The 27,329-nt window shown below is 37.9% G+C and overlaps 4 protein-coding genes and 1 non-coding gene across 6 annotated transcripts; 4 read left to right on the forward strand and 1 right to left on the reverse strand.

Annotated features, from left to right (window-relative positions):
• Nucleotides 1-567: 567 nt before the first annotated feature.
• LOC141840911 (histone-lysine N-methyltransferase ASHR2) lies at nucleotides 568-4,038 on the forward strand. The gene is made up of 2 exons (XM_074729014.1): nucleotides 568-1,814; nucleotides 3,807-4,038. Exon 1 carries the CDS (start codon nucleotides 632-634, stop codon nucleotides 1,802-1,804), a length of 1,173 nt encoding a protein of 390 aa, XP_074585115.1. The 5' UTR covers nucleotides 568-631; the 3' UTR covers nucleotides 1,805-1,814; nucleotides 3,807-4,038.
• A 302-nt stretch (nucleotides 4,039-4,340) lies between these two features.
• LOC141842139 (tRNA-uridine aminocarboxypropyltransferase A) lies at nucleotides 4,341-6,061 on the forward strand. Of its 2 annotated transcripts, XR_012602857.1 has the most exons (3): nucleotides 4,341-5,110; nucleotides 5,696-5,775; nucleotides 5,856-6,061. XR_012602857.1 is itself a non-coding variant. In XM_074730358.1 (2 exons), the coding sequence occupies exons 1-2, from the start codon at nucleotides 4,373-4,375 to the stop codon at nucleotides 5,699-5,701; spliced, it is 744 nt and encodes a 247-aa protein (XP_074586459.1). In that variant the 5' UTR covers nucleotides 4,341-4,372; the 3' UTR covers nucleotides 5,702-6,061. The 2 variants fall into 2 exon arrangements, 1 of the variants encoding a protein (XP_074586459.1); XM_074730358.1 differs by having other exon boundaries at nucleotides 5,696-6,061.
• A 626-nt stretch (nucleotides 6,062-6,687) lies between these two features.
• TRNAG-GCC (transfer RNA glycine (anticodon GCC)) lies at nucleotides 6,688-6,758 on the forward strand. Its single transcript has one exon. It is a non-coding gene; the product is annotated as a tRNA-Gly (tRNA).
• Nucleotides 6,759-7,471: 713 nt separating this feature from the next.
• LOC141839214 (4-diphosphocytidyl-2-C-methyl-D-erythritol kinase, chloroplastic) lies at nucleotides 7,472-13,526 on the reverse strand. The gene is made up of 11 exons (XM_074726910.1): nucleotides 13,274-13,526; nucleotides 13,094-13,189; nucleotides 12,920-12,988; nucleotides 11,409-11,513; nucleotides 11,263-11,319; nucleotides 10,966-11,166; nucleotides 9,452-9,544; nucleotides 9,264-9,363; nucleotides 9,075-9,174; nucleotides 7,970-8,055; nucleotides 7,472-7,871 (listed from the first exon to the last, which is right to left on the reverse strand). Exons 1-11 carry the CDS (start codon nucleotides 13,478-13,480, stop codon nucleotides 7,762-7,764), a joined length of 1,224 nt encoding a protein of 407 aa, XP_074583011.1. The 5' UTR covers nucleotides 13,481-13,526; the 3' UTR covers nucleotides 7,472-7,761.
• A 2,174-nt stretch (nucleotides 13,527-15,700) lies between these two features.
• Nucleotides 15,701-27,041, forward strand: LOC141837387 (protein DGS1, mitochondrial-like). The gene is made up of 15 exons (XM_074724800.1): nucleotides 15,701-15,769; nucleotides 16,151-16,197; nucleotides 16,854-16,950; nucleotides 17,067-17,270; nucleotides 17,531-17,668; nucleotides 17,782-17,949; nucleotides 19,300-19,493; nucleotides 22,660-22,761; nucleotides 22,959-23,048; nucleotides 23,631-23,703; nucleotides 23,781-23,809; nucleotides 23,905-24,028; nucleotides 25,835-25,945; nucleotides 26,584-26,684; nucleotides 26,753-27,041. Exons 1-15 carry the CDS (start codon nucleotides 15,701-15,703, stop codon nucleotides 26,859-26,861), a joined length of 1,656 nt encoding a protein of 551 aa, XP_074580901.1. The 3' UTR covers nucleotides 26,862-27,041.
• Nucleotides 27,042-27,329: the final 288 nt, after the last annotated feature.

The raw sequence follows: 27,329 nt of genomic DNA on the forward strand, positions 1-27,329 counted from the left end.
AAAGTCAAAAAATTATATTAAAATTTAGCATAGAGAGTTTAATCGGAGTAAGATTACAATTTTAATTCTTAATATAGTTGGCTGAAGAAAGAAAGAGGGTTATAATTTTCATCAGAGTTTCACTTTGCATTGGGATACATCGGGCCTCAAAGTTACCAAGGATTGCACATCGGACACAAGAGAGAACTCGGGAAATGATGAAGCCGTTGATGTAGGAGCTTCGGTGGTAACTTAGGAGTTTTGATAGACCGCAGATTTTAAGTCTGAAGTCGAGTTTTTATGAATGAGCTGAGGTCAAATGACTCTGGTGGCATCGAAATGAGATTTTTATAGAAAAATATAAAAGTGATTCGTGCTTTTTTCTTTTTTTTTTTTTTTTTTTTGGGATGAGCACGCGGAAGTAATAAAGAGTAAAATGAAAAATAGATAAATGATTTTAGAATTTTCAAAGTAGATATCTGTTATTCCGGATAATTTTAAACGCAATTAAGTAAAATGCCGGAATTAAGTCGATCATTTTTTTTAACGTGCAAAACGGGCAAAAACGTCAATCCATCTCTTAAACCTCGTTCGTTGCCCTCTTTTGTCTGATTCCAATAAGGCGACGGCGATCGGAGAAACCCTCGATCCGATGACTTCGGCCTCCGTCGAACTGCTGGTGAAGCTCGCCGAGATCCCCGGACGCGGCAGAGCTCTCGTTTCCACCCGCCATATCAAGCCCGGCGAGGTGCTCCTCTCCGACTCCCCTCTCCTCCTCTACCCCGCTTCCGCCTCTGCCTCCTTCTGCTCTCGCTGCTTCCGATCCCTCCCATCCCCCTCCTCTTCCTCCGCTCCCTTCCGTTGCCGCTCCCACTGCTCCACCTCCCCTGCCGCCGCCTCCTTCTGCTCCGCTCGATGCCTCGCCTCCCACTCTCCCTTCCTCTGCCTCGCGCTCTCTCACTTTCCCCCTTCTATCCCGCCCGAACTTCTCTCCCCGGCTCTCTTTCTCCTTGCCGCTTATGACCTTTCCATCACCGCTCCCTCTGATTTCCATCGCCTGCTCTCCCTCCACGGCACAACCACCTCCGACGTCGATGCTCCCACCCTTCACTCACTCTTCACCTCCATACTTCCTTCGCCCCCTGCTGGATTCTCCCTTGAGCTCACTGCCGCACTCCTTGCCAAGGACAAAGCCAATGCCTTTGGGTTGATGGAGCCGTTTGACGGTGGGGATAGACGGGTCAGGGCCTACGGGATCTATCCCAATGCCTCTTTTTTCAATCATGATTGCCTGCCAAATGCTTGCAGATTTGATTATGTCGACCAAGCCAGAGAGAACAACACTGACATTGTCGTGAGAGCGATCCACGATATTCCGGAGGGCAGAGAAGTGTGCTTGAGCTATTTCCCGGTTACTTGGAGGTATTTGGAGAGGCAAACAAGGCTAATGGAGGATTATGGGTTTAGATGCGAGTGTGATAGATGTGTGGTGGAGAAGGATTGGTCAGATGATGACGACGACGATGACGAAGAAAAGGAAGATGAGGATGAGGAAGGTATGGAAGAAGAAGATGGAGATGAGGCAATGGAGAATATGGATACAACTGGTGAAGATGGAGAGGATGGTAACTTCCCTCATGCCTATTTCTTTGTGAGGTATGTCTGTGACAGGGAGAATTGTGGAGGAACATTAGCACCATTGCCACCAACAGCTGATGGTACGCCTTCAAATCTCATGGAGTGCAATGTCTGTGGTATGTTAAAAACTGAGGATGATACCCAGCAGGATAGACAAGAGTGCAGCAATGGCTCGATGCTACACTAAGCAAACTAAGGTGACATTTATTTCCTTACACCAATATGCACTCCTATTTGATTTTTTTTTTCACACCTAAAATATAAGACTATAGTTTTGTAGTCATTTCAAATAAATTTCTTAGAAATAATTCAAGAAAAAAGATAACAAACTTGTCAACTCATAACATACCACTATTACATTGGATAGAGCTTCAGTTCTTGCAGCTTCCTAGTGAGATCAACACCATAATTTGCACCATGCACATTAAATTATACTCCTAAGACAATTGGTATTTAAATCGGCTAATTCACATGTCCATTAATATATCTCAGTTGTCCAATGTAAGTTGAATTAGTTTGCTTTGGTCATGATCTCTTATAGGCTTATTTGTTACTTAATTTAGTACATTTATATAGTAGTTATTTATAATTAGATTTAAATTAGGTCTAAATTGAGTTTAGAGGACTTAAATTGAGTTCCATAGGGTTGTTATCACCTGGTCATAGGGCTGCACAAATGGAACATTTGGACTTTGTGTTGGTTTCAATTTTGATACTTGGCCAAAATGGCATATTGCTTGCACTGATGGTCACAAATCAAAATTTTAAACTTTGGTTTACCCGTTCCAATATTGCCTTTAATTCTCAGTTTTCAAAATTTTTTTTTCTGAAATTTACATTACTAGTTCTTGTTGACTTCAAATACAGAGTAACTGCCTGGACTTGTTACTTTCTATGTTTCTAAAAATAAAGAAACCAAAATTTTCAAACAATGTTAACACCTCAGCTATCACTAATTCAAACTGATTAGGACTGTTACTTGCTTGTGAATGATGTGCAATTCTCTTCACTGATTTATATTACTCAAGTTCATCATGTCATGAGCCACTAAAGCTTCAATGTTGCTGAGGTCGTGTTGTTTCCCAGACTCCTATAAATTAGTACCAAAATTGCCTGGATATAGGTCTCCCTGCCTTTTTGGATGAGCTTGGTTAGAATCGTTAATCATGCCTTCAAGAATTTTACCTCACCTCTAGCACTCCTTGAATGCCATAAGTTCTCTCGAGAAGAAAACTCTCCTCTTTACAAGCATTTTAGTCTTTCATAACCTCTACACTTGACCCAAGACATCTTATAATTGTTGAAACATTACCACAGTAAAGAAAATGAAGCCATACCTCTTTTTCAGCCGTCACTTCCCTTTTCCAGCTGCATACCCTTCATACCAAAATAATCTTGAATTAGGGTTTAATGTCGCCTGGGCCATAGTTGCACCAACTGGGTTCTATTTCCAGGCAAGGTGCCTTTGTACTCCCAGTGCCTGCTGCACATATTCAGAAAAAATAATATATGTGTTTTGTTTAATAACACAAAAATTGCTTTTAGTTAGAAATTGGAGAAATGAGATACTTATTAACCCAACTATTAGTACATTTGCCTTAATCAATAAAATAATAATGATAAGGATGTAGTAATTACGTTTGAAGTTTAAAAATTGGGAGAAGTGGAAAAGGACCTTCAGATGAAATTATTCAGTGACACATTAAAAATATTTAGAATCCACATTGTGCTAGGAGATATCACATTTGCTAATGCTAGTAAATTGAAATGTGATATGATGTAAAATCCTATTTACTCACGGCATACAAGCTTGCTAAGGTTAATAAATTGACACGTGATATTTATATAAAATTCCTATTTACTCATGGCATATAAGTTATGCTAATTGATAACTATATCTTAATTTAATTACACTTGAAAAAAAGGGCCAAAGACAAAGAAGCAGATTATATATAAAGGACAATCTGAAACTTCTCTTTGAAGTTGTTCGACAAAGTCTATACTTGGTTAACTTTTCTAGTTTGGTAGCTAATTAACATCAATATTCTTAAAATGGCATTGCCTTTTCTTTTGACAATCACTTTGAGAACTTTAGTGCAATTTGCTTTGCTTTTGCTGTCTTTAAAACTTCTGTTGTATGCTCTTCTTATTCCTGATCAAACATTTGTTGAATTTGGTTTGTCTCACAGCTCATTGCTCCAAACACGGCAGAGTATCTGAAGTCCAAGTTTCTTTCAAGCTAAGCGCAATGGTAGAAAGATGGGAGAAATTCTGATTTCCTGCTACTGATTTTTTCTTTTTTGAGTGCCAAGTGTAATTCTGGATTTGTAGTTTTCTTCTTCTGGTGGATTGTTATCTCTTTTGTTCAAAATCTCTATATTCCTGCTTTATTTTATTTTGCTGCACAAAGTTTTTCTAGTAACCTGTTATAGAAATTCATGAACTTACATTTTTTTTTTTAATTTTCAATAGTTGTATAACATTGCTTGTAATTTAGCACGGGATAGGGCAGATGATTATGCCCCTGTTGATTATCCTTGGGCCTTGGGCCTTGGGCCTTGGGCCTTGGCATCTGGCCATTAAGCGCATCCGCTTGAAATCAAGTGGAAAGAAGGTCGATGTGCGCGCGAGCATCATGGGAGGAAGCGACAAGGTATCGTCGAGCTTCACGGTCGTTGATGTGGATGATGGCGGTCGTGACGATGCGGAGGAAGTGGCGGCGGCCGGAGTGGAGGTAGGCGGACGGAGACGGGAGATGTGCTGGGACGGGTGCGGACGGCCGGTGAGCGCGTGCTTATGCGCCTACCTCCCCGCTCAGCCGATCCCTACCTCCACTACTATCATCGTCCTCCACCATCCCCACGCCCTCCGCCGCAACCCTCTCTCCACCCTCCCCCTTCTCTCCCGCTCCCTCCTGCGCTGCCACGCCCTCCCTGGCCGCCGACTCCGCCTCGGCTCCCATTCCCTCCTCGACTCCCTCTACCGCAACGCGACCGATCGCCCCTCCGCTGTCTTCCTCTTCCCCGGCGGCAGGGATCTCTCCCTCTTCGCCACCGAGGCAGCGCCCCTGCCCTCAGTCCTCGTCGTGTTCGACGGCACGTGGAGGCAAGCCAAGGAGATGGTGGCGGCGAGCGCGCCGTTCCTCGAGCGGTTTGCTGTTAGGGTTTCACTAGGCGGATGCGATCCGGGGGTGGAGGGGCCGAGCACGTTCGAGTCCGAGCTGGTGCTGAGGAAGGAGCCATTCCAGGGTTATGTGAGCACAATGGAGGCGGTGGCGAGGGCGTTGCGAGTGATGGAGCCCAGTGGAAAGGGGGCGGAGGTGGAGGGCTCGCTGCTGTTGCTCCTGAGAGCCATGGTGAGCTTCCAGGCACGCCACCTGAAGCCGACGAAGCCCCGCACCAAACTGAAAAAGAAGAAGGAAATCATGGCAGAAATGATGGCAGCTGGGAAGGCAAATGAGAAGAAGGGAGCTGCCGAGGAACAAAATCTAACGGTACAATTGCTATGCTCATAACCTGTTTGTTGTTATTCGTCTTAGAAAGGCCAATATTATTTATACCATTGAATTTGTGCTTCTAAATCATCTATTTTTTCAATTTTTGTTTAATAGCTAAACATTTTTGTTGATGTTTCTATGAGCATAAACAACAATAATACAGTTTTATGATCGTTAGCAATGAAAGAAACTTGCCACAGATAGAAAATATAATTTAATCTTGTTCCTTCTTGCAAACTTGTTATCTTTGCATTTTCTTCTGTTGTTCCCTTTCCCTACATCTCATATAAGCTTCAAATTAAATATCTTAATGGATCTATTGCACTCGGTTGATGAACTTGTTACCTCAATTTGTCTTCCTAATAGCACTGTGTTTAATGTTCTGTAGATTCAAGTGGTTAAATAGAGAATTAATCGTCAATCTAGTCAGATTGAATTGATTTTTCTAGAGCAATTGAAACTACCTAGAAATGCTTGTATCGATGTTGTTGATGAGATAAATTAAGTTATTTTCCACTTAACTTGGTATCATTTTTTTCTAGCACATAACAAGGATTTGTTTTCCTCCAAATCTTGACGCAGGAATAAACCTTATAAATGAAGACCTAAATGTTTTATCAGCCTGTCAGAGCAACCAGCCAACCAATTGCAAATATATATCAGTAAGAAGATCCGACATCATATCGTCATATGATTGTTGGTAGTGCCCTTTTTATAGATTTGATGATTAATTTGATATTAGGAACAAGAAATGAAAGACAGTGCATCGCAATGATAAGAAGAAAAAGTTCATCTTATCGGCCATCTTGTCTTTGCAGAAGGTTGACGAGTAGAAATTCGATCGTAGTTCCCTCTCTATCCTGTTCCTGTTTATATTTTTCTGTTGTGACAATGCTATATGTAGTTTCTTTTGCTGAAAACAAAGTTGCTAAAGCTAAAATTGACTGATACCTGTATCATTCTTGTTTCATGATAAATGTCCTCATTGTAGTGGTATAGTGTTGGGAGTTTTTGGTCGGTTTGCTGAGTATTGAATTTTTGCTTGAACCTCTTTGGTCAATGCTAGTGGATTATTTGACCTTGACTAATTTTGTACGTAAAGATACTGAAATGTTTTCCTTCAGAATCCTCAGGATTTGACCGCATCCGTTGCGATCGAAATCTTGTCTTGCTTAAACTCAGAATATCTGTCTGGTGCATGTCTTCATGAATAGCTGAAACTCAGAAACAGAGACTACAATGCCATGATACAAATTGTTACTCTCTTGGTGAACAAAAAGAAATCTGGTTTTTGACTTTCTAAGTTTTTGTTAAGTCTATATTTTCTAAGTTTTTTGACTTTTTGAACATTAAATGTCATACATCGGCTTTACATACATACGGCGGATTGAGTATAATGCTACTAACATTAGAGATGAGCTGATAATACAACTAATAATAATAATAAATTAGACAATACAATTTAAACATATAATAGATGGCACGAATTGATCTGTGTAATCCTTTTCTTATCATTCATCTTACACTTTATAAATATAAATATTATATTGAACAAATTTATCATTACCGTCAAAGCACCAGTGGTCTAGTGGTAGAATAGTACCCTGCCACGGTACAGACCCGGGTTCGATTCCCGGCTGGTGCAAGTTTTTTAATTTTATTAAGATAAAATTATTTATAATATAAAATATGGATTTATATAAATCAATCTATGAGAAAGTTAATGAGAGAACACTTCTGTTAAAATTGATATTCTAAATTTATTTTTACAACCATGAGAATTCATAAGAGAACTATTCTTCAACGTGAGAGGCAAATCATATGCCTTCATAGAAGACATCAAACACTCGAACATGATTTTTGATATTTATCCGCCAGTGGTTTCATTAGCTACTCATGAACAATCAATCTTCCATTTGTAGTTGAAAACAATCAGATTTTATCAGTAAAATGACGACCAAGAATTTTTATCAGCCTGTCAGAGCAACAAGTCAACCAATTGCAAATATATATCATCAAGAAGATCCAACATCATATCTAATCTTCATATGATTGCTGGTAGTCTGTGCTTTTTATAGATTTGATGGTTAATTTGATATTAGGAACAAGAAATGGAAAACAGAGTTGTCGCAATGATAAGAAGAAAAAGTTCATCTTATCGGCTGTTGGTGAGTAAAAATTCAATCGTAGTTCCATCTTTGTCCAGTTCTCGTTTATATTTTCAGTCGTGACAATGCCAACTGTGGTTTCTTTGAATTGTTGAAACTCACAAAAAAGAGACGACATGTGATAATACAAATTGTTACTGTCTCGGTGAACAAAAAGAAATCTGGTCGGCAACAAATCAGCAAGCACATCTAAAAAATTACGATCTCACAACTCAATTCATGAATTTCAACCGTCAACGATTTATTAATCTTACAATTAACTTACTGGATGAAAGGTTTCAGATGCCATGCAATAAAACAGTACAAATATTACTAACTAAAAGTAGCATCACTCGACGAGTTACAATTGTTGCAAAGGTACCTCTATAATACTGCCATGAACAAACCTCTTCTGATTCATCCTCAACAATGTGCTATATATGCTCAATCTCATCAGGATCTAATTGATCAGGAAAAGAAAGAGCGACTATCTCAAACAGATCATTCAGCAGTGGGTCCAACTCCAGAAACTGTATCTTCGCTAAGCGAGGCAGTCAATGAACTTGGTTCCTTGTACCACTGATTCTCTTCGCGTGTCAAGAAGCATGCGTCTAGATTGAAGATACGAGGATGGTTAATGGGAAAGAATTTTAATAAAGTGAAACATGTGCTGAGGTGCCACATGGATGAGGGAATTACACAAATATACCTGATACAAAGACATCTTTGTATTCCTCATCATCGTAGACAAATGATGGAGGTTCAGGTGATCCGATGCCGACGATGGTGCTTCCGCTGTTGGAAACATGTGCAAAAAAATTGAGCATGATGGTTGAAAATGGAAAGTGATGCACCAGGGATTCAACAGATAATTGTAATTCTTATTATTATCATCACAACATTTATAGTTGAAATATTCCAGTGCATGGGCAAAGGCAGAGTGCCTTGACTGCACCACCAGTACACAAGCTAGAGTTCTATTAAACAAACAAAAAATACACGAGATGAAAGCTCCCACTCAATATCATTAGAATAGATCTTTATAAGTATTTAACATTCGAATTGAGCACAAAAAAAAAACATAACCTTCTAGATGAGTTTGAATTCTATCTCTCTATGAATCCATTTGAATGTGTGGCGCTTTAAATAATCCTAATAACTAGGAAAAAAAATCCAATGCAAGTGCGAAAGATCTTAACAATTTTCTCGTATCTTACTCTCTAATGCACTTTTAAGTGTCTTGACTTGTTTTACTCTATTGACCCACTCAGGATGAAACATGCTTGCCAAGAACGTCACAACAATGAAGTGTGCTTCAAGTTGCTACAAACATGAAAAATACTAGATAAATTTTTGTTCATCCTCAAAATATTCATCTACTATGTCATTTATTTCTTATGCAAAACTTACCCAACCAACTAAATTTGGAACTAAGAAGCCAAAGTAATATAGAAGACTTAGAAATCCATATATATATATATATATATATATATAGAATGTGTTTATCATCCAAAAAAATTCCCTTTTCTGCTTAATTGTCGCCTTCTTTTAGTACCCAAAAGTTAACTATTACTACAAGTATGAAAAGGTAAAGAATATAAATATCTCCATAGAGAATTATATTAAAGGAAGAAATACTATTTCCATGATATGTCAACCAGAAACTCTTTACAGAACCAAAATCATGAGGAATCAAGTGGTGCAAAGGATTTTACATGCAGTAATACAGAATATAATCAATAATAGTATTCTTTTATGCTTCCACAAACTCGAATGTTGATACCAACATTATGTAAAGATGGTAACCAACGTACCTTCCTGACATTAGTACAGCATTGTACCCTCCTCGACCAGCTGCAAGCACACGCTTTTTCAACTGTTTAAGAGATGGGAGTACTTCAAAAGCAGGAGGCTCTGCAAAATAACCATTGTTATACAATTGATCAAACATAAAAAAAGCAGAAACTAAGATGCTCAAAAAATGTTTGGATGCAACTATCTACCAAGATCATTTATGCAAACATCTTGAGATATTCCATTTTCATGGATCTCCTTAAGTAACACCAAGGGATCAATTGAACTAGTTTGGTCTAGCCGGAATCGCTGCACAGGAAACTCAATTTCAGTAGAAAAATCCCAAGGAAAATGTACTAATGGATGCCAACTTTAAGCAAACTAATCAATTTGTTGCCTTGTAAACTTCAGCTGTAGAGCATGCTTCCGGAGGCTTTATAAGAACCATAGGCAAGTCCCTTGGCAGTGCACGCGGAATATCCTCAACAACCTGCAAAGAGATTCATTATCATGAAAACTATAAACATTAAATTGCAATTAGTCAATTACCAGTAGTAAGAAAAAGGGATGCTCGGTTGCCTGCAAGTGGGGAGGGGGGAGGGGGGAGGGGGAGGGAAAAGTTATAAAATCACATATGGATCAGGGATCAGTAATGTACATAAACATGTTGCTTTCCCTCCTTCCCTTCTCCCTCTTAGTTATCCATCCAAGTAAATCCAGCCATAGTTTACGTTGATTTGCAACTATGGATGGCAACATATCCAGCAGTTGGCAAAATTAATCACACCCAAACCATATATCTGAATTCAGCCTTAATTTTTGTTCTATTTGTGTACATGCACTAATATATCATACTTGATGCATGGAGACTGGGTGCCTAAACTTTCACTGAACCTAATAGGGATACTTATCTTACTATTTCTGCTCAATGAATGTTCACAGAAACATGACTTAAGAAGATTGGTATAGATTTGAGAATTTTAGGGAAAAAAGAAAAATAAAACCATTTTTTATATTTAGATGCAAACAGATTTGATTGAAATATAATTACTTAAAAAACAAAAAAACAAATTTAATTAAACAATATGATGGAATATAGTAAAAGAAAATGATGTTGACGTTGTTCTTGATGTGGTGATAATCTTGTTAGCTAAATTGAAATATTTAATAAGATGCACTTGATTGAATGTTCAAAATCCAAATAGCTGCAGCTGTCGTCAACTGCACAGCCGACATTGTAAAAAAAAACTACATGTAGATTTGAACAAATGTTAACTATTAATGGGAATTCCTGTCTGTAACCAGCCTATATCTTAGAAACAAATTACATCTTAATTTGGCATGTGAAGGCTGTATACTAGGCAGTAGGCAACATGTTATGCTATATGTTATTCATTTGAGACACAAATATACTGTTCAATGGTCAAGCAAATCTATCAACAACTCTAACATGACCCAATGTTTGCTTAAACCTACAGCTAAAATTTATTTGTTAAGGGGCGTCAAATAGAAGTGCTTTAGGATATACTTGTTATAATATCAATGGATAAAAGAATTTGATTCTTCTTCTGGCATAACTTCTTTGACATAAGAACTGGAGTGTTCTTTCCTAAATGAAAATATCGAAGAAAAAAAATACAAGAATACAAACAGAATGTCTAGAAATATTCCAGAAAAATAGTGCATTGAGTGAGGGCACAATGGGAAAGCCAGAAAGAGTAGAATAACAAACAACACTTGGAACAAAATAGTGATGCTGCCCTAGAGGTATCAAAATGAGATTCATCGTGAAGCAAAACATTCCAAAAGATTCTTAAGTAGATGCAGTTATTAGTCAAATTGAATTCAATAATTTATAGACAAAAAGGAGGCATATTTAGCTAACGAGTCCTAGAAAATTGTGATGCATACCTCTCCTCTGCCAGTACAATATGCAGCTCCTTGTGAGAAAAAGAAGGGAACATCAGAACCAATTTCACCTGACCATTCTTGAAGCTCTTTTTCAGTAGCAAGACCACCACTAAAATGATTAGCAGCCCACAGTGCAGTAGCAGCATTACTACTTCCACCTCCAAGACCAGCACCAGTGGGAACTTTCTTGTCAAGATGGATCTATAAGCAATGTTGAGATGGACACTAACTTAAAGCTCCATGAATATAAACATATTTAGAAAAATTCAGACTTTGACTCAATAAATGAGCATTTACCCAAAAGTAGTTGTCAGTGCCAGTTTTCTTTCTGTAAAGATTGAGTGCCTTGATTATCTAAAATTTAAAAATCACAAAATCCAAAGTCAATATTAAAGACATAAATTGATGAACTCATAATGCAAGCATACTGTTTACAAACATACCAAATTTCTTTCATCCACTGGAACGCCTGGGACATTTGCTGACAAGCGATCCTTTGTCTTAGTTGGTGACAAGGAAAACTTGATAGTATCTCCTAAACTGATTACCTGAAAATTAAAAAGGTAAAAATATAGCACCTCAGAAATATAAGATACAAAAGACAACACTAGAATTAAAAGGCATCACTTGTGCAAATCATGAGGAACAGATTCCTAAGATGAAAAACTTACAGATCTACAATAAACATAGAGTAGTAGAACCAACTCTCAGATCTACAATAAACATAGAGTAGTAGAACCAACTCTAAAAGGAACAAGGATAGTTGTCATCACTAATATGAAAAAAAATTATAGAATAATAATAAACATGATGCAGAAACAATTCCAAATAGAATAATAAGGATCAATAACTGTTTTTTTTAAAAAAGTCATGTGGCATTTATAGTAACTGAAAAAACTATAGAACAACAATACACAGTGTAGAAGCAATTCTCAACAGAAGAATAAAGATCAAGGGCTGTTGTACTAAAACAGAAGTCCATGTAGCCTCATTTATGGTAATTCAAAAAATTATAGAACAATGATAAACACTGTAGAACCAATTCTAAACAAAACAATAAGGATTACTGACCATTGTATTAAAAAGAAGTCTATGTGGCCTCATTTACAGTAATTGACAGGGCACAAAATCATGTGCCTTAATTACCAATCCCATGTTAATAGAGGAAAGAGCAGAAGTGGAATACAAAGAGGAGATACTGATTAATAATTTAGTTCATAATTCATAACATGTTGAACATGAACACCATGAATTATGCTTATATATAGGCCTTTCAGCTCCTACTATCTTCACTTCAACAAAATATTAAATCAAGAAAAGTTGAATTCTATACCTATACTCCAGACATAAAAGATTAATAAAACACTGACATCAATTATCTAGGCCTTCATTGTAGCACACTTGTGATAATTGTTGATCCAAATAAGAAAACTGGCTCATTAACATGCTGGGCTCAACCAGGGCTCAAGGTAAGTAAGTTGTTAATGATATTTTAGCCATCTAAGATTTATCAACCCTCAATTTCCATGTGGAACTAAACTAGGAGTCACAACTCCATCAGTTAAGTCCTAGTGTCCTTCCTTAGTAGCATGTATAAGGTACATGTGATCCACAAACGAATCTATTAGTCGTTTTATATTTTAATCATGATAGTTCTTAGAAATGATAAAAATTATATGTTCTAAATAAACAATTAAAGAAAATTTTAAGACAACATGCACCTTCAGATGCATAGCATGTATGTGATGTTTATGAACTTGATCGCATTCCTCATGCTTGAACTATTCATATTGATTGCAAATACTATCAAACTCAAAATTTTTGCAAGGTTGATATGGCAGATCTAATTGACCATTGAGGGAAAAATAAAACTGATACTACTCACTTGGCAGCACTATCAAAGAAACTGATAAAATTTAACTTGTAATATCTACAACAAATAAATACTACTTACATGAAACAGAGAGGCCAAATCATGAAAACCATCCGCGCGCTTACCGGTAATCCTCAAAAACACATTTATCTGCAGAGCAGAGGACCAAAGATACAGGCGTCAGATTAATAACCACGGTAACTCGTAAAATCACAAGCATAACCCAATTCCATCGCCTCGAGATGTATAATGCACCTTGCAAGGTGAGAAGAGGGACAGCCGAGAAACCCCAGCGCTGTTATCCACTTCATCTGCCAATCTATTTAACCTTTCCTCCGGATCGTACACGACCTGCAAACACACATAAAATCCCTACTGTAAGCAACTCCGCTACCAGAACCAATATTAGACAAATCGACGCGAAGGAGACCGCACCTCCACTTGCCTCCGCCCGGGCGTGGAGCCCGAAGCGAAAATCCTGAGGGATTGTCCCCTCCTCAGGGTCCCCTGCGTCGTTCTGGGGTCGAAGGAAGATGAGGAATGAGGCAAATTAAGAGAAGCGCCTCTGATGAAGGGTTTGCGGCCGTCGGGAGTGGAGGAGGAGGGGAAGAGGCGGTGGGAAGAGGAAATGCTCATCATCATCGCAATCGTGGTCGTCTCCGGCGAGGAAGGCGAGGGGAGGAGGAAGCGATGAGTAGAAGGGCAAAAGGCAATTAAATCTGACGACTTTGACTTGTCATGGTTTATTAATGCAACCTTATTATTAGGATGTTAAACGTCAGAAGTAAAAAAAGAAGGACAAGAATAAAAAAAAAAAGTCACTCACTCTTTCCATTCACGACTGCTTTTCTAAAAGAGAATAGAAGTGAAGAGAAGATCGAAAGAAAGCTCTTGCTTTGCCCCTCCTCTGCTGCTCTGCTGCTCCGCTTTAAGCAGTTACGGGGATGCCAAAATCCATAATCGACTTAGGGACCTGAGATGCATCTATCGTCTTCTGAATCGGCTGGCCCTCTAGCCTCTCTCTCTCTCTCTGCACCTTTGGTTGTTGCCGTTGGAGTTCCTTTTGAGTTGATAATCTTGTGGCTACCCCGTTCTCCTTCCCTCGATAAAAGTGTGGTTGCTTCATTCGGGCCGATCTCTATCTGTGGTTCGTGGGCTAGGCTTCTTTCTAAAAGAGAATAAAAGTGAAGAGAAGGTCGAAAGAAAGCTCTTGCTTTGCCCCTGCTCTGCTGCTCCGCTTTAAGCAGTTACGGGGATGCCAAAATCCGTAATCGACTTAGGGACCTGAGATGATGCATCTATCGTCTTCTGGATCGGCTGGCCCTCTAACCTCTCTCTCTCTCTGCACCTTTGGTTGTTGCCGTTGGAGTTCCTTTTGAGTTATAATCTTGTGGCTACCCCGTTCTCCTTCCCTCGATGAAAGTGTGGTTGCTTTATTCGGACCGATCTCTATCTGTGGTTCGTGGGCGCTTTCGCTCGCTCTAGGCCTTTTGCGTTTTGTGCTTTTGCTGACACTCTGAAAAGGAAGCTCCGCGATGATGCTCTTGAGGGTTTCCTTTCTCGGGCATTGTGCTGTCACCAGTTCACCATAAAGAAAGTACGGCCTTAGCTAAGCCCATAGGGCGATCATTCTCTACTCCACCTCACCGGCCGTACAAAGGACTGATCTCTTAAGATGCATGAAAGGCATAACCTCTTTGGTTACCCTTACTTGGGACACTACTTTTTAAAAAAACACCCTTTACTATTGTCATCGTCGAAAAGTATCCAAATTTTAAAAAATATCAAAACAGATTTAAAGCACAAAATTTCAATTTGGATTTTCTAGTTAAATTTATTTTGCAAGAGTTATAAAAAGTTAATTTAGAAAGAAAATTAATATTATATTATATTTTACAGGTAATGTGAGATTTATTAACATTTTACAATTTTATTATTTTTTTAGTTTTTATATAGATTTTAATAATTTGAAAATTTTAAAACATATTGTCGGTTAAGAATTCGTTAAAAATTAATATTTTAAAATTTTGAATCCGTTAAAAATTTCAAAAATGTCCGTTGAATTCCGCTTCTTCCTCTTGTTATCCACAGCTCTGTTCGTCTCTGGCGAGGCTACTTCTCTCCTGCCGTTGGGTAACCTCGCTACCCTCTCCTTTGAGGAAGGCTACACGCAGCTCTTCGGAGACTCCAATCTCATGCTTCACGGCGACGGCAGGACCGTCCATCTCTCTCTCGACCAGAGAACAGGTACTCCGTCTCTCTGCGTTTTTCTTCCTGCTCCTCTACTTGTCCGTGAAGAAACAGATGCAAAATAATGTCCTCCTTGAACTTGGTTTAGGTGCTGGATTTGCGTCGCAAGACCTCTATTTGCATGGGTTCTTCAGCGCCTCCATCAAGCTTCCCTCCGACTATGCTGCCGGAGTTGTTGTTGCCTTCTATGTACGCTTCTTTCTCCACAAGATCCATTTGTCTGATCTTTTTCGGGTATTTGAAAGCTATTTTGGCTCCCCCCATCTTCCTCCTCTTCTTCTTTTCTCTACTACCGCCTCGTCATTGCCGCTGTCGATGAGGCGGTCGTAGATATCGTTGCAGATGGCATCGTGAGGGGAGGGGCCACCGGGGAGCGACGAGCTCTCTCCCTCACCTTCCTCCATGGCGGTTGGCTAGGCGTGGGAGCCCATGCCCGCTTGGGCCTTGGACCGAAGCTAGAGCTTCAAATTTTGAATCTCGCGGCAGTGGGCGTTTGTGGAAAGGTCCTCAGAGGGTAGGCGGAGGAGGAGACGGCCAAAAAAGGAATTTTTGGGGTGGGGGAGGCCGAAGGCAAGGCAAGGTCGCCTTTTTATCTTCTAACCGGATAAAGTCATGCGGAGTGGAGGTGCAGCAGAAGCAAGCGGCAGCAGCAGCGCAGAGCAGGACAGCCTTTTGGAATCGGTGAGCTCGCTCCTGACACACTCTAGGAACTTACTCGATAGCTTTCCCAGTCTCCAGTCCCATCTGGCCGGCACCCATCGCCATCTTTTTAACACCGTCCCTCCACGTTTGGCTAATTTCCAAAAGCACCCATTTTTGACGTCAACTTTTCCTCCCAGCTCCACAAAATTCATTGGATACTTCGCATGAAGCCCTCTCTTAATGCTGCATCATTCCATAAATTTGCCTTCCGTCGTTTCATTTATCGACTTCCATTGTCTCCGCCGGAGGCTCCGGTTCCCTCCTTGGTCGAGGACTGTGCAGGACCGCCTCCCTTCTCCTCGCCGTGATCTCCGACCTCTACCAGCGACTGTTGCCCACTCGACGACAACGCAGGCGTAGGCCAAGTCTCCCCTCCCGCTGCATTCCTACGCCGCCCAGCCTTCTCCGTGAGTGTTTTTCGCCTTCTCGAGCGCCTCGCTTGTGTTACTGTTCAACCGCTCTATAGTTCAAGATTTAGGGTTTAAGAAGTGGGTTCAGTTTTATCTTCACAGTTTGATAAAATAAATATAAACTTTACGAATCTGGACGTTGTTTTGGAATTCGCTTGCGGTTGGTTGGCACGAGATTGCTAGTTAGTTGATTAACTGCAATTTCTTTTTGTTTCCTACTTATTTATGCTTGTCAAGGTGAATGTTTAACTTCTGTACAGTTTGACTGATTATTAAACCATCTTCCAATCAAAATGTGATTGTGTTAAATTGACCACCCTCGTGAGATTGGTTCGATTAATTATCTTGGGTAAATGGATTAAACATTTAGCTATAATTATCATGTAACTAGAGATAATGTGCCAGAATAGAAGCAATTTATTTTCTTAAAGATTTAAGCTAGCCCTGCATTAATCAAAAGCATTTTCTCCCCACTGCATAATAAAGCTCTACGTTAACCTTATGCTTTCTCAGCTATCAAACTGCCTTTTATGCACAACTTTCTGATCATTTTTGTATATAATAAAGTTGATTAATTCTTTGCGCCCAATCAGCATAAACTTTTGTGCCAATATATTGCAGCCGTCTAACTAATTTGAATCTCCATATTGCAGAACTACTATCAGAATAGTAGAGGATGTTATGAAATGTACCTTATGCTATTTGCATGGTGTTCAAAAAAGTTTGCACTTTTGGCAGGCTAGAGCTAAGGTGGCTTTTGAATTTTGTTCTCATTCTTTGTAATTTAGAGGAGACTAACTCCCTTTTGTTTTAAACCTATCATAAGATAATTTTTTTAGTGGAAATGGTTTTCATTCTGTTTTTAGGGAACCAATGCTCAGAAGATTTATTTCATGATTTTTGAAAGAGGACCTTTGACCTTCATTGATGGTGCTTATGGAATGTTAAGCAGACTTCACACTGGTGGATCCCCAATCCAGCATCTATCTCATGTTGCTTCCAGTACAATATCTCACAGGATAACTATTTTATCCAGTCTAAGTCGTCGCCTGGCTAATTTTCTCGCACAGGTTTTCATGCAGTAAATGTTTATTTTATTTCTCTTTGATTTTGCTCCTATTTATGTTAGACATTTTAACTTCATTCATTTTGAATACACACAAAGTACTTTATTTTAACTTTTGTAAATTTATGACAATCATGTAAAATGAAAATTACTTATTAGATTCTAATATATAGAAAATAGTATAGGAAGTTGAACTTTGTTAATGGACCTTCTTCTTTAATACTGCAAATATTTTTTGTTTTAATCCGTCATTTGCTGTTGTAGGTTTATTTGGAAGTTAACAAGTATGGAGGAATTTTACTGGAGGATGTTGACAAGTCATTGCCTTTATTATTGTTGACGATTAATAACTTTTTCTTAAAGTTAGAAGTTTCAATTACTCAAATACATGAAATTTGCAAGGTTATACATTTTTTCCTTTTAATCTTTCTTCTTTCTTTTAATTTGTTTATACGAAAAAATATTACATGATTCATGTCACTTTGTTTTTTCAAAGATATCATGGTTATTGATAGGGTGAAAGGTTATCTTCTGTGGATGAGAACAGCTCTTTTGCACTTCAATTTGAGAAAATACCTTATACGGAAGAACAAAAGATTCAATGGACAAATACTGAGATTAGGGATGCTACAGAAGTGATTCACAAAAATCTCCAGAGACTTGAATTGTATTTAGTTGGCATTGTAAGTTGACTTCCAGATTCAATTCTTTTTCTACCTGTTTTGTAATCTAGTGTAGAAAGGAATTTCCTGTTTAACTTGAAACCTTCAGTTGATAAGATTAGATTTTGAGAAATAGCTTTTAATAAGAAGTAAAACTGCTAAGAGGGAAAAAAATCATGCAAGCATACTGGTTGTTCGACATGATCCTTCAGAAATCCTGCAGCAGATTCTTTTGCTTCATTGATCCAATTTTCTATGTCTGAGCTTCCCATTAAACTACTATGTCGCAAGAGCCACATTGAACATAGTGAGAGGCCAATTGCAACACATGTGTAATGCAACCAGTATATTAACAATTTATTTGGCTTTTCACATGTGGAAAGCTACAAACATAAAAGAATTTATTTGACTTTTCAAGTTAAACAGGAAATTCCTTTCTACACTAGATTACAAAACAGGTAGAAAAAAATTGAATCTGGAAGTCAACTTTCTACACCAGAGACTTGAATTGTATTTAGATGGCATTGTAAGTTGACTTTCTACCCGTTCTCCTTCCCTCGATGAAAGTGTGGTTGCTTCATTCGGGTCGATCTCTATCTGTGGTTCGTGGGCGCTTTCGCTCGTTCTAGGCTTTTTGCGTTTGGTGCTTTTGCTGACACTCTGAAAAGGAAGCTCCGCGATGATGCTCTTGAGGGTTTCCAATGGGAGCGCCCCTCGGGCATTGTGCTGTCACCAGTTCACCATAAAGAAAGTACGGCCCTAGCTAAGGCCATAGGCATCATTCTCTACTCCACCTCACTGGCCGTACAAAGAACTGATCTCTTGAAGATGCATGAAAGGCATAACCTCTTTGATGCCATCTAAATACAATTCAAGTCTCTGGTGTAGAAAGTTGACTATGGCCTTAGCTAGGGCCTTTCATGCATCTTCAAGAGATCAGTTCTTTGTACGGCCAGTGAGGTGGAGTAGAGAATGATGCCTATGGCCTTAGCTAGGGCCGTACTTTCTTTATGGTGAACTGGTGACAGCACAATGCCCGAGGGGCGCTCCCATTGGAAACCCTCAAGAGCATCATCGCGGAGCTTCCTTTTCAGAGTGTCAGCAAAAGCACCAAACGCAAAAAGCCTAGAACGAGCGAAAGCGCCCACGAACCACAGATAGAGATCGGCCCGAATGAAGCAACCACACTTTCATCGAGGGAAGGAGAACGGGTAGAAAGTCAACTTACAATGCCATCTAAATACAATTCAAGTCTCTGGTGTAGAAAGTTGACTTCCAGATTCAATTTTTTTCTACCTGTTTTGTAATCTAGTGTAGAAAGGAATTTCCTGTTTAACTTGAAAAGCCAAATAAATTCTTTTATGTTTGCAGCTTTCCATATGTGAAAAGCCAAATAAATTGTTAATATACTGGTTGCATTACACATGTGTTGCAATTGGCCTCTCACTATGTTCAATGTGGCTCTTGCGACATAGTAGTTTAATGGGAAGCTCAGACATAGAAAATTGGATCAATGAAGCAAAAGAATCTGCTGCAGGATTTCTGAAGGATCATGTCGAACAGCCAATATGCTTGCATGATTTTTTTTCCCTCTTAGCAGTTTTACTTCTTATTAAAAGCTATTTCTCAAAATCTAATCTTACCAACTGAAGGTTCAAGTTAAATAGGAAATTCCTTTCTACACTAGATTACAAAACAGGTAGAAAAAGAATTGAATCTGGAAGTCAACTTACAATGCCAGCTAAATACAATTCAAGTCTATGGAGATTTTTGTGAATCACTTCTGTAGCATCCCTAATCTCAGTATTTGTCCATTGAATCTTTTGTTCTTCCGTATAAGGTATTTTCTCAAATTGAAGTGCAAAAGAAGCTGTTCTTTCGTATAAGGTATCCACAGAAGATAACCTTTCACCCTATCAATAACCATGATATCTTTGAAAAAACAAAGTGACATGAATCATGTAATATTTTTTCGTATAGACAAATTAAAAGAAAAAAGAAAGATTAAAAGGAAAAAATGTATAACCTTGCAAATTTCATGTATTTGAGTAATTGAAACTTCTAACTTTAAGAAAAAGTTATTAATCGTCAACAATAATAAAGGCAATGACTTGTCAACATCCTCCAGTAAAATTCCTCCATACTTGTTAACTTCCAAATAAACCTACAACAGCAAATGACGGATTAAAACAAAAAATATTTGCAGTATTAAAGAAGAAGGTCCATTAACAAAGTTCAACTTCCTATACTATTTTCTATATATTAGAATCTAATAAGTAATTTTCATTTTACATGATTGTCATAAATTTACAAAAGTTAAAATGGAGTACTTTGTGTGTATACAAAATGAATGAAGTCAAAATGTCTAACATAAATAGGAGCAAAATCAAAGAGAAATAAAATAAACATTTACTGCATGAAAACCTGTGCGAGAAAATTAGCCAGGCAACGACTTAGACTGGATAAAAATCTCCAGAGACTTGAATTGTATTTAGCTGGCATTGTAAGTTGACTTCCAGATTCAATTCTTTTTCTACCTGTTTTGTAATCTAGTGTAGGAAGGAATTTCTTGTTTAACTTGAAAAGCCAAATAAATTCTTTTATGTTTGCAGCTTTCCACATGTGAAAAGCCAAATAAATTGTCAATATACTGGTTGCATTACACATGTGTTGCATCTCACTATTTTCAGTGTGGCTCTTGCGACATAGTAGTTTAATGGGAAGCTCAGACATAGAAAATTGGATCAATGAAGCAAAAGAATCTGCTACAGGATTTCTGAAGGATCATGTCGAACAGCCAGTATGCTTGCATGATTTTTTTTCCCTCTTAGCAGTTTTACTTCTTATTAAAAGCTATTTCTCAAAATCTAATCTTACCAACTGAAGGTTTTGAATCTTTTGATTTGTAAGAGCTTAGCTTAACATCCACTTTTTATAATACTTTTCATCCATCCTTACTATGCTATTTTTTATTTTATTTTTTGAATCTTTTGATTTGTAAGAGCTTAGCTTAACATCCACTTTCTGTAATACTTTTCATCCATCCTTACTATGCTATTTTTTTTATTTTTCTTTGGGGGGGGGGGGGGGGGGGGGGGGGGGGGGGGGGGGGGGGGGGGGGGGGGGAATGGAGTATTTCTTCTTGTTAGTTATGATTTTGTTGTCATAATCTTATGTTTGACTATGTGGAATTGTTCCAACATAGAATATTGGTTAGCATGGAGATGTCTTCACTTATACAAGTTAGTGTTGGTTAGCTACAGGGTTGTATGGTCAGGTGTTTCACTTTCTCTGTTCGCATTTCATGTATCTTGTGTCTCTTCAAGCATGTTTCACTTTCATTTAAAATGTTTTTTTTTCTAGTTGGTAGATTTCAATGTTTTTGTGGGGTTTCAATTTAATTTTATGTTTAGTTCTTTTGAAAGTTAAAGTATTGTTGCTTAATGAAGTTTCATTCTCCAACAGGAATGGTATGGTTTCTATAGTGTGTTAGGCCATCACATCCTTTGGCATGCTTCAAACCACTCCACCTTAATTCACATGGATTTTGATCCTATTGTTTCCTTCCACTTTGCTTGTTTATCGCCAAAATATAAAAAGAACCTAGACCCTTATACCTTAATAACACCAAAATGGGTATAACAAGACTATTATTTCTTGAAGTATCTTACTGAAATGAATCTTATAATTTTCAATACTTATAGTAAAGAATACTCGTAAAATATCTAAAATTGGAATTAATTTCTCCACATGTTTGAAATATATATAGGTACAACTACAAGATATAGATATATCTCTATTTCTCCAACTCTAGAGTCACTCACTTTGTTATTGTTGATGCTCCAATTAATGTATCTCCTCTTCTTTTGTTACGTCTCCTCGTCTTCACTGACAGATGCAATCAAAGGTTAGGTTGTTGGCACAAAATCTTCCTATTTTGGCCGGTATCATTTGTTGGTGCTTCTCTTTCCTCGCCTCTCATTTTCTTTGCGTCGACAGGCAGAATGGAAGGATGAGATATGGGAAGAGAACCTTCCCTTCCTACCTCGGTCAATTTCAGACAATACTAACTTTGATAATACTGTCATGTTAGTACTACGGAAACCGTGTCAGCACGGGTGACACAATGACATTTACTCATGCTGACATAGTATTGATACAATCAGCAACTGGAACAATGTGTTTCAGCCATGCTTACCAATACCAATCAACCGTTGAAAACAGGGTCTTTTCTGGCTATTTTTGTTCTGTCTGTTTTACAAAAATACATTGCAGTATTTGTTTCAGAGATAAAGATTTCACCCAACTAATTTGCCTTAAAGTGCCTTTGCAATGTTTATTGTCTTATCTCATGAACAACAGTGTACAGTTAGTAGGGGTGCTTAGTTCAACTCAGCTAATCTTCAACGAGGGATGGACTCTAAGGATTTTCTTTCCATTGCTCAGAAACATAGATATTGGGATCCTTATCCAGTTTCAGGGGTTGGATTTTAACGTCCAACCAAGAGGGATCACGTAGAATGTTTTCGTAACAATGGAGTCTAGGATACTGAGTACATGAGAACTTCAATTATCGCCTGTTTTGTAGTTGAATCTGTATTAGTTAGACTAAACTATCCATTCCTCTCATGCAGCATTACAATTATGCAAATTTTCACAGATGCAATGCAATTTTTTATTAATATTGGTTATTCTTCTTTGTTTTGATCTTATTTCAATTTCTACTTTTCAGCTCATTTCAATCAGAGATGAACTCTTTGAAAGATTTAGGAGGAGACATAAAGGTGTGATGGAAGCAGAAGAGGTGCAACTGACAGCTGAATCTTTACACAGGTTAGGTTCTAATCCAATTTGTTCTATGCTTAGTGATCTGCTCTTGCTTGCCCTTATGTCCATGAGAAAAATTTGTTTCCCCAAGTAGTTTTCAGGATAATAACCTGCCATGACTTATCCTTAATTGGTGACCATGAGTGTGATATACTGCGCAATATGATTGCTCATTGTAAGGGATTTTTACTACTAATTTTCAGGATGTTGTTGGCTTTCTGTGAGCAAACAAAAGGTCAAAAGATGCCAGATGATATTGCAGATCAGCAACTGTTGGAAATGGTGATGGCCAGGTAACAATGTTTATTCTAGAACTACATTAATATCCTTGTGAAATGCAATTGCTAAATTTTCTATATGCCACTCTATTGTAACCAATTTTCACATGTGCAAACATATGCAATGATACATTATAAATATCTAGTGTTTCTCCAATCCATTTAATGTTGTATGACATTGGGCGTAACTGGATGGATTCTCACAACTTTTGCACAATTTTATGGATTATTCAACCAAAACATTTTAATACATTGATATGGAATGTTCCAGTATCTTGCCAATATGCCTACAACTCAGTGAAGGCAAGAGAAAACAGCGGCAGATTGCACCTTATAATAACTTGTTTTGGCATAGTACAGAAAATGCTGGCCATTAGTTTATTGTTCATCTTACTTCTTTAATAACTGATAGGTGTGGTCCAGGTTCTTGATTTTCATTGCCGTTGTTATTTAAATTGCTTCCTACTTATCTTCTGGATCCTTCAGGAGCAATTGTAGATACCTATTTTTGAAACATAACTTGGAGCAAAATCAAGACTTAAGTATGATTTTTTTTCAGTATTGCATCCACATTAGCAAATAGATGTTTTGTTGCAGATATGAAAAAGAGGTGATGCATCCCCTTCAAAATTTGTTGAGTGGAGAGCTTGCTGGAGCAATGCTTATCCAGGTTTTCCTCTGCCTGTGTAAAAAGTAGTTGACAGGACTTTCTAGATGCTCTTGGTATTAATTTCTTTAATTTTACAGATTCAAAAGCTGAAGCTGGATCTTGAGATGTAAGTTGAATTCATCTGATCTGGAGGTTTTGAACAGATATACAAAGTAAACTTAATGACATGACTGATGACTCCATTACTTGTTTTGTGACTAGAGCAATGCTTGTGCTAGATCAGATTCTTAAGGCCAACGAGATCAATTTTGCTATCCTTGCTGCTTTGCCAGCCTTTGTTCTTTCACTGCTTCTGCTTATGTTGGTTAGAGCTTGGATCATGCAGGTAGGCATATCCTTCAGTATCAATTTGCTAGTGAAAACCTTGTTTCTCATTTAGATTATGCTTAAAAGTTATAACACTGTCAGGAGACTTGGGTCATATGAACTCTCGTGCATCTTTACTTATTTTTAGTTTCTTTTTTGTGCTTTCTTGGTTTAATATTGTTTGTCTGTTATCTTGAAGATATCATTTTGTTTTTATTGGAATTGAGGTAGGTAAAATTTTTCATTAATTCTAGGAGCTACTGGATGTGACGTGTGTCATGGAGATCAGCAGTATGAATACACTTTGATCCATATGCTCCAAATGTTATTACTTGGTAACTGACAATCAAAGTTCACTAAAAAGATAGCCTGGCGTTTATCCATCACATTTTTCAAATTAAAAAATATATTTTCAATATTTTTGTTTACAACAATGAAGAATAAAACTATCACTATATTTTTTTATCCTTTTCCTACTTCTTCTAAGTGCCAAATAACCCCAAAGGGTTGTGAATTTTTGCTACCAATTGGGGATCTCCCCTCATTGCCACTATGGGGATGATTTATACCTGTCCCAACTATCCTTACTGTAGGATGCTTAGCTAGATTTGGCTCTACCAAAACATTTTTGGTTCAGCTCAAAAACTAATCGTCACTTCAGTCCAATGTGTTTGATATTTGCCACCTTGACATAATTAATTAGTACTATTCCACTGCACACCACGACTTAATTCCACCATAATTCCTAATACCTAAGCCAACTCCACAATAGTTTTCCTCGAACACACTACTCATAAGTCAATCAAAACCCATTTCAATTGAGCTCCTAGCAGTTCGATTGAGGTTAGCCCAGTTCCTAAAGCAATTTAGCTGTATATTTTTCTCCACCTGATCTTCTCTAGTAAACTCTCTTAATTGAGGTGCAAGCTGGATCCTGAGTGTATTTTTATAGTTTCATCCATTACAAATTGGCATCATCTATGGAAAGGTGCCAAGTTTTAAGACAAAAGTTAAGAAAGAGAGGAGGTCTCTCACAAACACACTTAAGTCATTGACTGGTGAAGTGTGTTCTTAAAGTCATCACATTTGAACTTGGGGCTTGTCCCTTACAAATAAAGAAGCTATTCCATTTTTTGCCCACAAGCTCAGAGGTTCTAATATTTTCGTCTTCAGGGAGTTGAGAGTTTGTAGTTTTTTATTATGTGATTTTTATGTTGCATCAACTGGTATGAGTCAAATTTTTTACTCAGTTTGTTCACTCTTCTTGCACAGGCATTTTCTTCCTCAAACATAATTTCTCTTATAGATCCATAACTTGAGCAATCATGTTGTGTTTCAAATTAATTTTGGCTGATAGGGATTACATAAAGACTCATTTTTTTATTACAAAGAGGACAAAAGTAGTTTGCACAGAGCTATGCATGGGTAAATCCAATTTAGCAGATCTTGGCACAGCTTGGTGATGATGATGAGAAGGGTTAACATTAGCAGCTTTAGAGTTTAGTTCTGGAAAAAAAGGAATCATTTTACCAAACTATCCTTTGTGATCACTGGTGGTGCTTGGATTGGTGATATCACTGAGTTGCTTATTGGGCATACATATGATTCTTGTGTGTCTTCATTGAATAGCTAACTTCTTTGCAATTTCTACTGTTTCTGTAATTTTTATGAAAACAGTGGATTAATATTATGGTTTGCCGAGCTACTTAATATGTTTGCCAGGTGATGGGAAATTCATCTTACTCATAGGGGTTACTTGATAATCATTCAAATACCAACTCTAATTGCCAACTTGAATTTTGATTATTTGACTATACAATTTCAGGATAAGGGTGCAGAAGGCGGAGGAAGAGTTGCTCGAAGGCAAAGAAGGCTTCATGTTGTTGAAGTTGAGAAAAGACTAGTTGAGTTCCAAACTTGCATGGACCAGGGAAAGGTATTGAATTTATTTTGGATGCCATTTATATTGGATTTCATGTTATGTTTGCTTTGACCTCTGAGAATTAAGACTTTTCATCTAGTCCGTTATACAGATGTGAGAAAATGGCAATTGAACACTATCCCTTCAAGCATCTACATATCCTTATGGAACATGTTATACAAACTTGCTGCCATCAAATTATGTGTTAGTGTTCCTTTATGCCCTTGGTGTGCGATGGCCATACTTTTGGGACGTATGCTGAAATATGGGTCCCATTAATGGCTACTATGTGATTTTGTGAAATATGTTCCACTCCAACCAATAATTATTTGTAATACGACAAACTCAGTTGACGCGAGTTTTACTGAGACCACTTTTGATTATGTTAAATACATTGTTGTGCCCTTATGACATGGTTGCCAAGTTCACACGCAACCCAAACCACGTTCTTGAACCATATATGCATGGTCTGTGATTCTTTGTGAGTATTATGGCAAACGATAAATAAAAACATAGCAACGACTTCTTCAACAGTTGTCTTCTATCAACAAATTTGTGACTGATGACAATTTACTTAATATATCAATATATTCCTGATAACATGGTTGACAAGATCTGTATCAGTGACTGATGACAGTTCATTTAATATACAGGCAGAAGATGCTCAATCCATGTATGGTTTGATGTTGTATACTCTTGATCTTCTATACAAGGCGGTAGAAAAGCATGCTAAGGAAACCGACGAGTGGATAAGGTAAGTAATGATCTCTACAAACATCTTGTGACTCAAAACCAATTAGCCTAAATATGCTTCCTCGACAGCCTGCGAGAAGATATTGTGGCCCTAGCCAAGCCTGATTTGAGCACCGTGCACAAGTTCGTCATAACTCATAACCTCAAGAATGGCCTGAAGAATGGGTTAGATGTATGAATCATTGCTTCCTTCTTCGCGACGGGTGTGAATACTTTTTGTTTTTTTTCCTGTGTTGGATCAATCCCTGTTCTTTCATAATTTTGGATACATCTTTCCCGAAAGTTGTCATTCTCATCTTTGCAAACTTACACACATGCTCCGGTAATGGCTTCTGCAAGTAAGTCTTTCTTGCATTTTTTTTTTATACAAGTTGTTCATGGGAAAGATGTAAATAGAGTGATGAATCTTTGTATCATTGTGAAGAATGCATCTTTCAACTATCCTACTACAAACATTGCAGGGTACCCTAGAATATATGTTTGGTTTATGATGAAGTTGTGTTGTTTCAACGTGAGACTTGTTTGGTCTTTTTGGTTGAAAGACCAAACAAGTCTCACGTTGAAACAACACAGCTTCATCATAAACCAAAACATAGATTCTAGGGTACCTGCAACGTTTGTACTAGGATAGTTGAAAGATGCATTC

This window comes from Curcuma longa, chromosome 11 (genome assembly GCF_044706935.1).
Source record: "Curcuma longa cultivar G26 ecotype Majalengka, Jawa Barat chromosome 11, ITB_CL_G26_1.1, whole genome shotgun sequence".
Lineage (NCBI taxonomy): Eukaryota > Viridiplantae > Streptophyta > Magnoliopsida > Zingiberales > Zingiberaceae > Curcuma > Curcuma longa.